This window comes from Pan paniscus, chromosome 7 (genome assembly GCF_029289425.2).
Source record: "Pan paniscus chromosome 7, NHGRI_mPanPan1-v2.0_pri, whole genome shotgun sequence".
In the NCBI taxonomy this organism is placed as follows: Eukaryota; Metazoa; Chordata; class Mammalia; order Primates; family Hominidae; genus Pan; species Pan paniscus.
Window position 1 is genome coordinate 161523803 of NC_073256.2, and position 13355 is coordinate 161537157.

At 55.7% G+C, this 13355-nt stretch overlaps 1 protein-coding gene across 3 annotated transcripts in view; it reads left to right on the forward strand.

Moving 5' to 3' along the window:
* Positions 1-12539, forward strand: part of SPATC1 (spermatogenesis and centriole associated 1) — a 36012-nt gene extending 23473 nt beyond the window's left edge. Inside the window, exons 2-6 of one of the 3 annotated variants that reach the window (XM_055116064.2) lie at positions 5357-5911; positions 6016-6543; positions 6668-6807; positions 7274-7378; positions 12134-12539. In XM_055116064.2, coding sequence (XP_054972039.1) covers positions 5357-5911; positions 6016-6543; positions 6668-6807; positions 7274-7378; positions 12134-12463 — 1658 coding nt within the window. In that variant the 3' untranslated portion in view covers positions 12464-12539. Of the gene's footprint in view, positions 1-5356; positions 5912-6015; positions 6544-6667; positions 6808-7273; positions 7379-10611 lie in introns of all 3 variants that reach the window. The other 2 variants (XM_055116065.2, XM_055116066.2) reach the window with 2 other exon arrangements.
* The last annotated feature ends 816 nt before the right edge of the window (positions 12540-13355 follow it).

Here is a 13355-nt window from a genome sequence, read left to right on the forward strand (position 1 = left end):
GCTAACATTGGCTTTTCTCAGTCCATGCTGAAATATGTTGGGAATCACCACCAGCAGAGGCACAGGGACTTGGGAAAGGGACCACATCACTATTCAGCACTGGCAGGCAAATCCCACCTGAAAAGGAAGGAGAGGGCAAGGAATCCTGATGGGGAGATAGTCCTTGGGCTCCCTGCTCTACCTGAAAGAGCTGAGGTTGCATTTGTGCTGGCGGGATGCAGCCAGGCCACTTGGGTTTGAAAATCTCTTATTTTTCAGGGCCTAACCTTTACTTCTATCAATCTGAGTTCTTCCCCTCCCTCTTCTGCAGTTGGCCTGTTTACAGGGCCCTGCCCAGTTGACCACAAAGGCCCAGCATTGGCCAGGGAAGGCAGGAGGGCTCCTGGGGAGGCGCATGTTGTAGAGGGAGTGCTGGAGGACAGGGAAGCCAAAGGTGCCACCAAGAGGACTGGGCATGCACGGGCCTCCATAGCACAGGCTGGGAAGGAAGCACAGATCCCTCTCCACATGAGGCTGGGCCACCCCTGGACCAGCCTTGCCCGTAAGGGCCTGGCTTTGTTTGCTAAGTGTGAGCAGGGCTGTGGCCCCTCCTGGTCTCAAGACAAAACCAGGCAGAAATGCATTTTTTTTTTTTTTTTAGAAAACATTTTTCTTCATAAAGTTTGTTTTTTAAAATACATACTCATATTGTGAAAAATTTGGAATGTACATGAAAATATAAAGAAGAAAAAAAATTAACTTGACATTTACATACACCCCTTAAAGGTCACCACCAGACACATGGGGAGTATTTACCCACCTCTTTTTCAGAGTGGAGAATGCAACTCTCAGCTTTTTTTTATTTATTTATTTATTTATTTATTTATTTATTTATTTATATTTTTAGATGGAGCCTCACTCTGTCACCAGGCTGGAGTGGAATGCCACACTCTCGGCTCACTGCAACCTCCGAGTCCAGGGTTCAAGCGATTCTCCTGCCCCAGGTTCCCGAGTACCTGGGACTACAGGCACACACCACCACACCTGGCTAATTTTTTGTATTTTTAGTAGAGACGGGGTTTCACCATGTTGGCCAAGCTGGTCTCGATCTCCTGACCTCGTGATCCGCCTGCCTCGGCCTCCCAAAGTGCTGGGATTACAGGCGTGAAACACCGCGCCTGGCAACTCTCAGCTTTTGATCCACATTCCTACACTTGATGTAACAATTTTAATATTTACTATAAGCATTTCATTGTGTTCTCATATTTTCTTTACAAATAGTACTGTAAACGATTTCACATCAAGCTATTATACATTTGAACATTTCATGATTTGCTGAACAATTTTTCCGTGGTTTGTTGTGCCAGGTTTTATCATTAACAGACAAACAGGATGGGTCTTTCTGAAGCCTGGCATCTGCCCCCTGCTCTCACAGGCCCTCCTCCCCAGGCCCGCCTGCCCTCCCCCATCAACTCTGTCCACATGCTTCTGTCTCTGATCTGTACTTGGCCTTCCCTGGAGCCCTCGTTCCTGGCAGGATGAGGGCAGCATGGGAAGAAAGTGGGTAGCACTTACTGTATTGGGTGAGGGGTAGAGGGTACCAATAGCACCCAGCTCACGGCAGCCACACCACCCTCTCAGTGTGCAGCAGCACATCAGACAGTAGACTGGCTTTGTAATCCCACCATCTGTGTCGGCGCCATTGTTCCTTCTGTCCTGGACCTTGACAAAGCTACCACTCCAGCGCCTCCTGAGAGTCCCCGTGGCTTCTGCTTTATACATTTTGGTGTTAGACTTTCTGTGAATTGCTCCCTCAGTTACCTTCTGTGTGCTACGTGATGGTTCTGCCTGGAATCCAACTTGGTCGAAAAACAGACTGGGCCATTTCCCTCTGGGGACGAGGCCACGGCCTGTCCAGTGCTGTGCTCCCTCTCAGCCCTGACCGGCTGGCCTCTCCACAGCGGTCATTTTCCCAGAGTAGGCGGCAAGAGGAAACATTTGTCCTGTCTTCTCGCCTGACCTGGCTGCTTCAAACATCAGGACCACCGGCGCTCCTTAGGCTGCCCTGGCTGTGCGGGGACAGTGGCCCCTGACTGCCTCTCCCCAGTCATTCTGGAGATGTTGCCCCCAAGTGGTCCTTTCCCACATCACCCAGACCCTGGGCTCTCCTAAGGAAATGGAGGCCAAGCAGGACAGACAGCCGCACTCTGAGCTCCATCCTCCACCTCAGCACATGCAGCCCATCCCTCTGTCTGCCCCACTCTGTGCTCCCTCTCCTTCACGTCTGTCCTCTCCATGGACTGCTTGCCTTTGGCCCACAAGCTTTATTGTCTCCTGGGTCCTAAAACAAAACTTTCTAAAAAGTCAGAACAAGAAATTATAAAAGACTAGGCTGGGAGTGGTGGCTCACAACTATAATCCCATCATTTTAGGAAGCTGAGGCAGGAGGATTGCTTGAGGAGTTTGAGACCAGCTTGGGCGACAGAGTTAGATTCCCATCTCTAAAACTAAAAATAAATACATAAGTAAAAGAGCAGTTGACTGGATTGTGCAATTTTGATTTACTTGTTTGGAAAGCGGAACTTAGAAGGTTTTGGGTTTTTATGAGACAGGATCTCATGCCGTCACTCAGACTGGAGTGCAGTAGCATTATCACGGCTCACCACAGCCCCAACCTCCTGGGATCAGGTGATCCTCCCACCTCAGCCTCCCAAGTAGCTGGGACTACAGGTGCACACCACCATACCCGGCTAATTTTTGGATTTTTTGTAGAGACGGAGTTTCACCATGTTGCCCAGGCTGGTCTCGAACTCCTGAGCTCAAGCAATCTGCCCATCTCAGCCTCCCAAAGTGCTGGGATTACAGGCATGAACCACCACACCCGGCCCAGAACTTAGAATTCAAAAGGCAAATAAAGTGGCAGAACATCTCACCACACATCACAGAGGATTAGCTCTGAAGAGATAGAAGTAGTGCACCCAGAGACTTCCTGGGGAACATCAGAACACTTCCAAGGGAGCCTGTAAAATGTCTATTTCCAGGAAAAAAATCAATCATCAAGACTTACGTAATAGGGTGTTTGTCATCGGGGAACACGGGAATCGATTGAAATGCCCATCCACTGAGATAGGCTCATTAAAAAAATAGCACGTCCGTAAGATGAGGCCTCCGCAGCTACAATAGCACCATTTGCAAAGAATCATGATGCCGGAGCTGCTATGGTGTGTGTCCCGTGAGAAGAGGCAAGGTACAAAAGGACATGTGATCTATGCCACCACCACCTTTGTACACAGCCTGTTAAGAATGAATTTTGGCCGGGCGCGGTGGCCACGCCTGTAATCCCAGCACTTTGGGAGGCCAAGGCGGGCAGATCATGAGGTCAGGAGATCGAGACCATCCTGGCTAACACAGTGAAACCCTGTCTCTCCTAAAAATACAAAAAATTAGCCGGGCGAGGTGGCGGGCGCCTGTAATCCCAGCTACACGAGGCTGAGGCAGGAGAATGGCGTGAACCCCGGGGGGCGGAGCCTGCAGTGAGCCGAGATCGCACCACTGCACTCCAGCCTGGGCGACAGTGAGACTCTGTCTCAAAAAAAAAAAAAAAAAATTGATTTTTACGGCCAGGTGCGGTGGCTCATGCCTGTAATCCCAGTACTTTGGGAGGCCAAGGCAAGCAGATCATGAGGTCAAGAGATCAAAACCATCCTGGTCAACATGGTGAAACCCTGTCTCTACTAAAAATACAAAAATTAGCTGGGCCTGGTGGCACACACCTGTAGTCCCAGCTACTCAGGAGGCTGGGGCAGGAGAATCGCTTGAACCCGGGAGGCAGAGGTTGCAGTGAGCCGAGATTGTGCCACTGCACTCCAGCCTGGGCAACAGAGCGAGACTCTGTCTCAAAAAAAAAAAAAAAAACCACATGAATTTTACTTCTTTAAAATTATTATTTTGAGATGGGGTCTCACTCTGTCGCCCAGGCTGGAGTGCAGTGGCACGATCACAGTGCAATCATAGCTCACTGCAGCCTCAACCTCCCGGGCTCAAATGATCCTCCCACCTCAGCCTCCCGAGTAGCTGGGGCTACAGGTTCATGCCACCATGCCTGGCTAATTTTTGTGTTTTTTGTAGAGACACGGTCTCTCCATATTGAGCAGGCCGGTCTGGAACTCCTGGGCTCAGGCGGTTGAATTTTACATTTTTAAATGGTTAAAAGAAGACTACTATTACATGACCCATGAAATCCAAAATGTCGTATTCATCCATAAAGGTTTGTTGCCATACACCCTCCCTCATTCACCTCCGGGTTGCCCGTGGCTGCCTTCTGAAGGCAACGGCAGGCTTGAGCGGTTGCAACAGAGACCATATAGCTGGCAAAGGTGGAAGTATTTACCTCCAGACCTTCACAGAAAATGCTTGCCAACTCCTGAGCTATATACGCACGGTAGAGAAGGTCTCCAAGGCAACACGCAGCTCCTCAATAGAGACTAACTGTGGGATGATGGAACTATCTGTGGCTTTTCATCTTTTTTTTCTGTATTTCCATTCTTTCTCTATAATAAGCATGTACTGCATTTATAACAACAAAAGTGGAAGTTTTCAATGAAATTGCATACTCACAAAAACCTTCTCTGCACTCCCACCACTTCTGCCAGCAGCTGCATCCCCGGGGATCAGGGGGCTTCTCCCCCAAACAGTGGCCAGAAAAAGGAGCACTCCTCCAGGACCAAGGAAAGCAGGCTCTCAGGGGCAGGGAGAGAGCATAAAGCAGTGTCTGGGACCAGGGTGTGTGACCGGCTCTGACCTGCATCCCTGTTTAGGCCACGGCAAGCCCCACAGGGCAGGGACCATGCAAGGGTGCCGGGCCACGTGAGGCTCTGCCCATTGCAGCACGGACCCCCTGAGGAGCCCCCACCACAAAGACAGTGATCAGGAGGCCTGGGCCCTCTTCTCTCCACCGAAGAACAGAGGGGCCAACTTGGTGACCTGAGAATCCAGCTGCTTGGAGACCCTCTGCTGGGCAAGGGGTGGGCACGGTTGAGGAAAGGGCAGTGGGACGTCCCCATGGCTGGGGGCAGTGGGCAAGTGGTCAGAGAAGTGAGCCTGGGAGAACTGACCCAAAAATCAGGGCTGGAGATGAGGCCTTGGGGAGCCACTCCCAGGCTCCTCTGAGCAGACACAGACTCCCCACAGAGGCAGAGACGCCACCACCCTGGCCTGCCTAAGAAGTGAGGCTCAGAGACCAGGTCCGACCAGTCAGCTCATCGGGGACAGATGGGCACTATGGCCAGGCCCTACCATAGTGACAGAGCCTGTGACCACCCTCGCCGTGGTCTGGAGGGGCTCCCCTGGGGTCTCAGTGCTTTCTCTGTGTTCCCAGGTGTCTTCCTGCCCCCGTCCCCAGCAGTGGCAAACGAACGAGTCCTGGAAGAAGTGGGGATCATGGCCTTGGCACCCCTGGCCGAGATGCTAACCAGCTTGCAGCCCAGCGCCACACCGGGCTCACTCATGAGCCCCCTGACAGGCACTCTCAGCACACTGATGTCTGGCCCAGCACCCACGTCACAGAGCAGCCCCCTCACCAGCTTCCTGACCAGTCCCATTGCGGGACCCCTAACAGGCACACTGGCCAGTTCCCTGGGCCTGCCCTCCACTGGCACCCTGACTCCCAACAGCCCCCTGGCAGGCCCTGTGGCCATGTCCCAGAGCAGCCCCCTGATAGCCCCTGTGACGGGCACGGTGGCTGTCTCTCTGAGCAGCCCCCTCCTCAGCTCCACTGCCACCCCACTAGGGGTCTCTCAGAACCTGCTGGCCAACCCCATGAGCAACCTGGTCCTGCCAGAGGCCCCAAGGCTGCGGCTGGCTGAGCCACTCCGCGGAGGCCCCTCTGGGCCCCAGTCCCCAGCTTGCGTGGTACCCACTGCCACCACCAAAGGTAACAGGTGTGGTGGGTGGTGGGTGGCAGAGTGGGGGGGGGCAGAGCCCTCCCACCTCACTCTAATCCCCCTTTATTCATTTCTGTTCCCTCCACATCACTAGTCCCACTCTCCACTGAGCCCCCCCAGTCGACCCAGGACCCAGAGCCTCTCAGCATGGCGTTTGCAGGCGCACCCCTCCAGTCCTCCACCCCTATCAGAACCATGGGCACACCTGCTCCCGAGACGGCCTTCTCCTTCAACACTTCGGACACACAGGCCCAGCCCAGTGCCGCCCAGGAACAAGTGGTCCCTGCATCTGTCCCCACCTCCCCTACGGTCACCATCCTTGCCTCTGCCCCCGCCCTTGCCCCCCAGGTTGCCACCAGCTACACACCCTCAAGCACCACCCACATCGCCCAGGGTGCCCCCCATCCCCCTTCCCGAATGCATAATTCCCCAACCCGGAACCTGCCTGTCCCCCGCTGTCCTCCACACAACGCCCACTGCCCACCTCGTACCTCATCCTCCCCGGCTTCAGTCAATGACTCTCGAGGTCCACGCACCACAGAACCGTCGACGAAGAGCATGATGGAGGTGGAACGGAAGCTGGCCCACCGCAAGACCAGCAAGTTCCCCGAGAACCCCCGAGGTCAGTGACACTGCGGGCTCCACGCGGGTCGGGCCCCCAGGCCCTCTCCCTGCCGCCTGCCTGGGCTGCTGAGCCCAGCTCCTCTCACCCTCTCACCTGGGCTGACGAGACCCTGTGTCCCCAGAGTCGAAGCAGCTGGCCTGGGAGAGGCTGGTGGGTGAGATTGCCTTCCAGCTGGACCGCAGGATCCTGTCCAGCATCTTCCCAGAGCGCGTGCGGCTCTACGGCTTCACTGTCTCCAACATCCCAGAGAAGATCATCCAGGTGTGCGGCCAGGGGTCCTGCAGGGACAGGGGGCAGGTTGGCCCATGAGGGGCCGTGGGGACCCTGCACTCTGGCCAGGCCAAACTTGCCAGGACCTGAGGAGTCCCTGGGATAGAGGAAGCTGACTGCTCAGTGCCAACGGCCAGCAGGTGTTGGGGCATCTGGCAGTGGGAGCCCACGGTCTCCTCAGAGGAAGGTGAGGTGGGGGTTTTCAGCATGGCCGGGCGGCTCTCCCCCTTTGCCACCAGGATGGCCTCCTCTGTGGACGCACGTGGAGGATGATGCTTTGCCAACATGCCGGAGTGTGCGTCTGTGCCATGCGTGTGGCAGGCTGTAGAAGGCACGGGGAAGCTGGGTTGGGGGTGTGCGGCTGCTGGGCAGGGAGGGCGGCTGCATCCCTACTTACCACTTGGGCTTCTCTTGAGAAAACAGCCCAGCTGCATTCCCGGCTGCTTTTTCTCTCCAGCTGTGTTTATCTGTGGATTGCAGGCCTGTGTGTAGCCTAAGCGGGAGCTACTGTGAGCTGCGTGGGTCCAGGTTGGAGCTTTGCCTCTGGTTAAAGCATCCTTGGGTTAGTTTTGTGTGTGGGGGATTTTGTTTGTTTGTTTTCAGATGGACTCTCGCTCTGTCACCTGCCCAGGGTGAGCTGAGATTGAGCCATTACACTCCAGCCTGGGCAACAAACCAAGACTCCACCTGAAAAAAAAAAAAGAGTACACAACAGTGTATGTACCCAGCTCACTGCAACCTCTGCCTCTCAATTCAAATGATTCTGCTGCCCCAGCCTCTTTTTTTGACACAGCCCAGGCTGGAGTACAGTGGCGTGATCCTAGCTCACTGCAACCATGAAACTCCTGGGGGTTCAAGCCTGTCAAGTAGCTGGGACCACAGGTTTACGCCACCACGCCCAGCTAATATATATATATATATATATATATATATATATATATATATATATTTTTTTTTTTTTTTTTTTTTTTTTTTTTGAGATGGTGTTTTGCTCTTGTCACCCAGGCTGGAGTGCAATGGTGCGATCTCGGATCACCACAACCTCTGCCTCCTGGGTTCAAGAAATTCTCCTGCCTCAGCCTCCCAAGTAGCTGGGATTACAGGCATGAACCACCATGCCCGGCTAACTTTTTGGTATTTTTAGTAGAGACGGGGTTTCTCCATGTTGGCCAGGCTGGTCTCAAACTCCCAACCTCAGGTGATCCGTCCGCCTCAGCCTCCGAAAGTGCGGGGATGACAGGCGTGAGCCACCGCGCCCGGCCCCGAAAGGGAAGCTTTTAAAGACACAGGCGTCCATGTAGGCTGTCTTGAAACCAAGTTTAGAGGTCACAGAAGCTCACTGCAGTGGCCTTGTTCATTGGTGAAGGCCACTGCTAGGCGAGTGGCCCTCAGCAAGCAGTGTCTTGGAATCCTGCACTCTTGAGGACGTTTTTGTGATAAATCCTGTTACAGGCCTGTGTGCGAGAGGACTTCTTCACGGCCTTTCCCTATTGCAATTTTTTTTAAGATGGGGTCACACTCTGTCGCCCAGGCTGGAGTGTAGTGGCATAATCATGGTTCACTCCAGTGGCCCTCCCATCTCAGCCTCCCTGCTAACTGGGACTACAGGCATGCACCAACACACCTGGCTAATTTTTTTTTTTTTTGAGACAGAGTCTTGCTCTTGTCACCCAGGCTGGAGTGCAGTGGTACAATCTCAGCTCACTGCAGCCTCCGCCTCCTGGGTTCAAGCAATTCTACTGCCTCAGCCTCTCGAGTAGCTGGGATTACAGGCACCCGCCACCACACCCGGCTAATTTTTGTATTTTTTTGGTAGAGATGGGGTTTTGCCATGTTGGCCAGGCTGGTCTCAAACTCTCTGCCTCAAGTGATCTGCCTGCCTCTGCCTCCAAAAGTGCTGGGATTACAGGCGTGAGCCACGGTGCCCAGCCTTAAATTTTTTTTTTTTTTTTTTTTTTTTTTTTTTTTTTTTTTTTTTTTTGCTCTGTCACCCAGGCTAGAGTGCAGAGGCCAGATCTTGGCTCACTGCAACCTCCGTCTTCCCAAGTTCAAGCGATTCTCCTGCCTCAGCCTCCCAAGTAGTTGGAATTACAGGCACACACCACCAGGCCCGGCTAATTTTTGTATTTTTAGGAGAGATGGGGTTTCATCATGTTGGTCAGGCTGGTGTCGAACTCCTGACCTTGTGATCCGCCTGCCTTGGCCTCGCCCAGCTTTAAATTTTTTATAGAGATGAATTCTCACTGTGTTGCCCAGACTAACCTTGAACTCCTGGGCTCAAGTGATCCACCTGCCTCGGTCTCCCAAAGTGCTGGGATTCCAGGTACGAGCCACAGCACTGGCCTACGGACTACTTTTTTTTTTTTTTTTTTTTACATAAGTGACTATTTTGATACCAGCAACTTTCACAGGGGTTTTTGGCTGTCTTGGGATTGATTTGTAATGCGCCCACCCTGTGTTCAGACAGAGATTCTCTGACACCTGCTGCCACTCCCTTGCCGTGGAGCCCGTCCGTGGCAGTGTCCCGGGTGCTGCATAGGAAAGGCCTGGGTGCTGAGCACAGGCACACGCCTCGGAGGACGGTGTGGACACGGTCATGTGTGCACTCCTCCACATCCCATTGACACTGGGTCCTACAGACTCTCCTGCTGCTCACTTCTCTCATCCTTCACACCTTCCGCTGGTCCACACTGCTGTCACCTGCTCCCTGGTCCACAGCCGCCTTCCCCCTGCACTCACTCACTCCTGACTAGTATCGAGCCAGGTGTACACCAGGCAGTCCTGAGTCAATCCACTCTCCTGGGGAGGCATTCAGTAAATGCGTAAAGTAATACATCGATAATAGAGGTGATGCATGCTCTGGGAACAGGGGAGCAGAGAGAAGGTGGTACTGCCTTGCAATCTCCCCACCCAGACCTTGGCCTCATAGTTGAGCATCTTGGATGCCCTGCCTTCCCTATTCCTTGAAGGAATTTTTTTTTTTTTTTTTTTTTTTTTTTTTGAGATGGAGTCTCGCTCTGTCGCCCGGGCTGGAGTGCATTGGCGCGATCTTGGCTCACTGCAAGCTCCACGCCACGGGTTCATGGCATTCTCCTGCCTCAGCCTCCCAAGTAGCTGGGACTACAGGCGCCCGCCACCACGCCCAGCTAATTTTTTTTTTTGTATTTTTAGTAAAGACAGGGTTTCACAGTGTTCGCCAGGATGGTCTCGATCTCCTGACCTCATGATCCGCCTGCCTCAGCCTCCCAAAGTGCTGGAATTACAGGCGTGAGCCACCAAGCCCGGCCCTTGAAGGAATATTTTTAAGACAGGGTGATATTTGTAAGACACAACTGACACACCTCAGCCGGGCATGGTGGCTCACGCCTGTCATCCCAGCACTGTGGGAGGCCGAGGTGGGCAGATCACCTGAGGTCAGGAGTTTGAGACCAGCCTGGCCAACGTGATGAAACCCCGTCTCTACTAAAAATACAAAAACATTAGCCGGGCGTGGAGGCATACGCCTGTAATCCCAGCTACTTGGGAGGCTGAGGCAGAAGAATTGCTTGAACCCGGGAGGCGGAGGTTGCAGTGAGCTGAGATCGAACCACTGCACTCCACCCTGGGCAACATAGCGAGACTCCGTCTCAAAACAACAACAAAAAGACACAACTCGCTGCATTGAGATGTGAGTGCACTGCCATCCCCCAAGGTGGGGGCCCCTGCGTGCCCTGGTGCTCAGTGCTCACTGGGGCCGCTGCCTGTAACCCCCAGTACACTCCTGCAGGAGGCACTGTGATTTCCTTCCCATCCCAGCAGGGAAACTGAGGCTCAGTCCCAGTGTGATGCAGAAGCAGCCGTTGAGCACGGCTGTCCACGGGCCCTCACTCCTGCGCTGAACCTCGATGGTGTCTTCCTGCCCCCCACAACTGTGCATATTACTCGTTTGCCTAGAAGGCTCAGGGGCCAAGAATCTCCAGCTGGGGAGAGACAGGCGCATCCCAGGCACGTCCCAGGCAACAGGGGTGCTGAGCGCAGGCTCTGGGAGCACTTAGCAGAGGTTGGCGTCACATTAACCGGGCCCGGTCCTGAGTCCAGCCCCAAGCCTGGTACCCTGCGCACATGACCGGCCTATAGCCTTCCCCGAGGGGTGGTGCCTGAACAGCTTGTCTGGGCAAGGAGTAGGGAAGAGTATTCCCTGCAGGTTGGGGACCACCACGTCAGCCATCTGGGACACAGTAGGACATAGCTGGAAGAGGGGTGCAGGGACAGATGGGGGGACACTGGAGGGTGGCCCTCCCCCAAGTGTTGGAGCAGCGGAAACTGCAGGAGGAGCTCGGGCAGGGGATAGCCCACCCAACTCCACTTCAGACCCGTGGCTCTGTGGGCCTGTGCAGAGAGCGGGCAGGGCCAAGCCTGGAGGCAGGGGCAGCTGCACCTGAGACAGGCTGCAAGATTGGCAGGACCCAGTGCAAAATGAAAATAATTCAAAACTTAGAACTTCAGGATGGTGCCAACAGCGCATTCAGCTGAGCACTGGGCTTCCCACAACTGCCCAGGTCACACATCCAGGGGGCAGCGGCAGGCTGAGTGGGAGGGGCTGCCTTCATGATTACATGCCTTAGGGTGGGAGCCAGTCACTGCCTGGCTGGTGGGAGGACACAGGGCATGAGGAAGTGAGTGGAAACTGACCCGGATGTGCTGGTTCCCAGGCCCTGGCCCTGGCCCCAGGCCCAGGAGGACGCAGATGGAGACAGGCCCCTCAGCGCTGGGGCCAACACTTGCCTGGGGTTGTCAGTTCAGTGATGGGGGAGGAAAGGGAGTCCCCTAGGGGGTGTACAGGCTAGAGGGTGCTGAGGATGGAGGCCAGGGTAAGGAAGGGGGTGGCCTTCAGACGCTGAAAGGAAGCAGAGCAGGGAGCCAGGAGGAGGCCTGGGAAAGACCCCAGACTCCTGGGTCAGGGGACCCTGTGCACCTCCAGATGCCTAGCCACGCCCCCTGTCCTCAGTCCCTGGAGGCCTCAGCCCAGTTGCACTCCCTGGTGGTGGGTGGAGCAGACGACAGGGTTGGGGCATCCTCTTCCACCCTGTGGCTGAGGCCCTACTGGGGAGCTTTGAGAGCCACCTGCCCTGCCCGGATCAGGCCTTGGAGACCTGTCAGGCTCTGCCCACTGGGTTCCCCTGTCCTAGACCCTTGAGGTCTCTCGCAGAACCTCCCCACCGCACACCCCTCAGATCCTGGCCATCTCACAGCCTCACCTGCCCCTCGGTCTTCCCCTTACCTGCCTGTGTGTGGAGGTGTGGCAAGGGAGGGTCCCTGATGGCCGCTGTCCCCACAGGCTTCCCTGAACCCCAGTGACCACAAGCTGGATGAGAAGCTGTGCCAGAGGCTCACACAGCGCTATGTGAGCGTCATGAACAGGCTGCAGAGTCTGGGCTACAACGGGCGGGTGCACCCTGCGCTGACCGAGCAGCTGGTGAACGCCTATGGCATCCTGCGAGAGCGCCCGGAGCTGGCAGCGTCCGAGGGCGGCCCCTACACCGTGGACTTCCTGCAGCGTGTGCTGGTGGAGACCGTGCACCCCGGCATGCTCGCCGACGCGCTGCTGCTGCTCTCCTGCCTCAGCCAGCTGGCGCACGATGACGGCAAGCCCATGTTCATCTGGTGACGCTGGAGCTGGGAGGTCCAGGCTCGCTCGGCCCCACAGCCCTGTGCACGGCCATTAAAGCTTCCCACAGACACTGGTCGCTGGGCCTGTGCCAGCGCTCCTGGGTGGTGCTGCCTCCTCTGGGGTGGCTCACCGGGCCCCGGCACCGTGCCCCTTCAGCCCTGCCTGCCCTGGAGGTCAATGCCCATACCGGACCCTCTTCAAGAGCCCGAGAGGCCAAGGCTCAGCAGTGGTCTGCGAGGGGTTGGTCTGAAGGCCCCCAGGCTCCCCTCCCACGGCACTGAGAGCAGTGGGAGCTCCTGGGACTGGGATGGGGAAGGGTAGGAACCAGGAAGGGGTGGAGCAGGGAGGAAAGGGCCGTGGCTCTGTGCCTGCCGCAGTGGTGAGGGGCACGGAGTTGGCAGAGGTGGGAGGAGACAAGGATGTAGGTGTGGGATCCCTGCCCCCATACTAGGCCGGGGCTGGGTGAGGGGCGGGGAGGGGGGACGGTCTTCCAGGCCTTGAGGACAAGAGGACATTCAAGGGAGAAGAGCCGGGAGAAAGCAGTCTCACCCCAACCTGGGCATGGGGCAGCCCAGCGCAGTGCTGGCCCCTTCCCAAGACACCCAAGGCCATCCCACACGTCCTGGAGACTTTGAGAGGGATTGAGAGCTGGCAAGGGCAGACCCCACCTGCTGCAAGAGCTGAGGAGCACAAGCAGGATTTGGGGGCAGGCCAGGGGCCTCCCACAGTGCACTGAGGGCAGATGGGGTGCTGGGAAGGGCTTGTGGAGAGTGCAGGAAGCTGAGGGGGCCGGCCAGGATAGGAAGTCCCTGGGGAGGAAGACATGGGAAGGGAGAAGTGCAGTGTGGGAAAGCCCAGAGGGGCGGCGGCCACAGGGTGAGACAGGAGC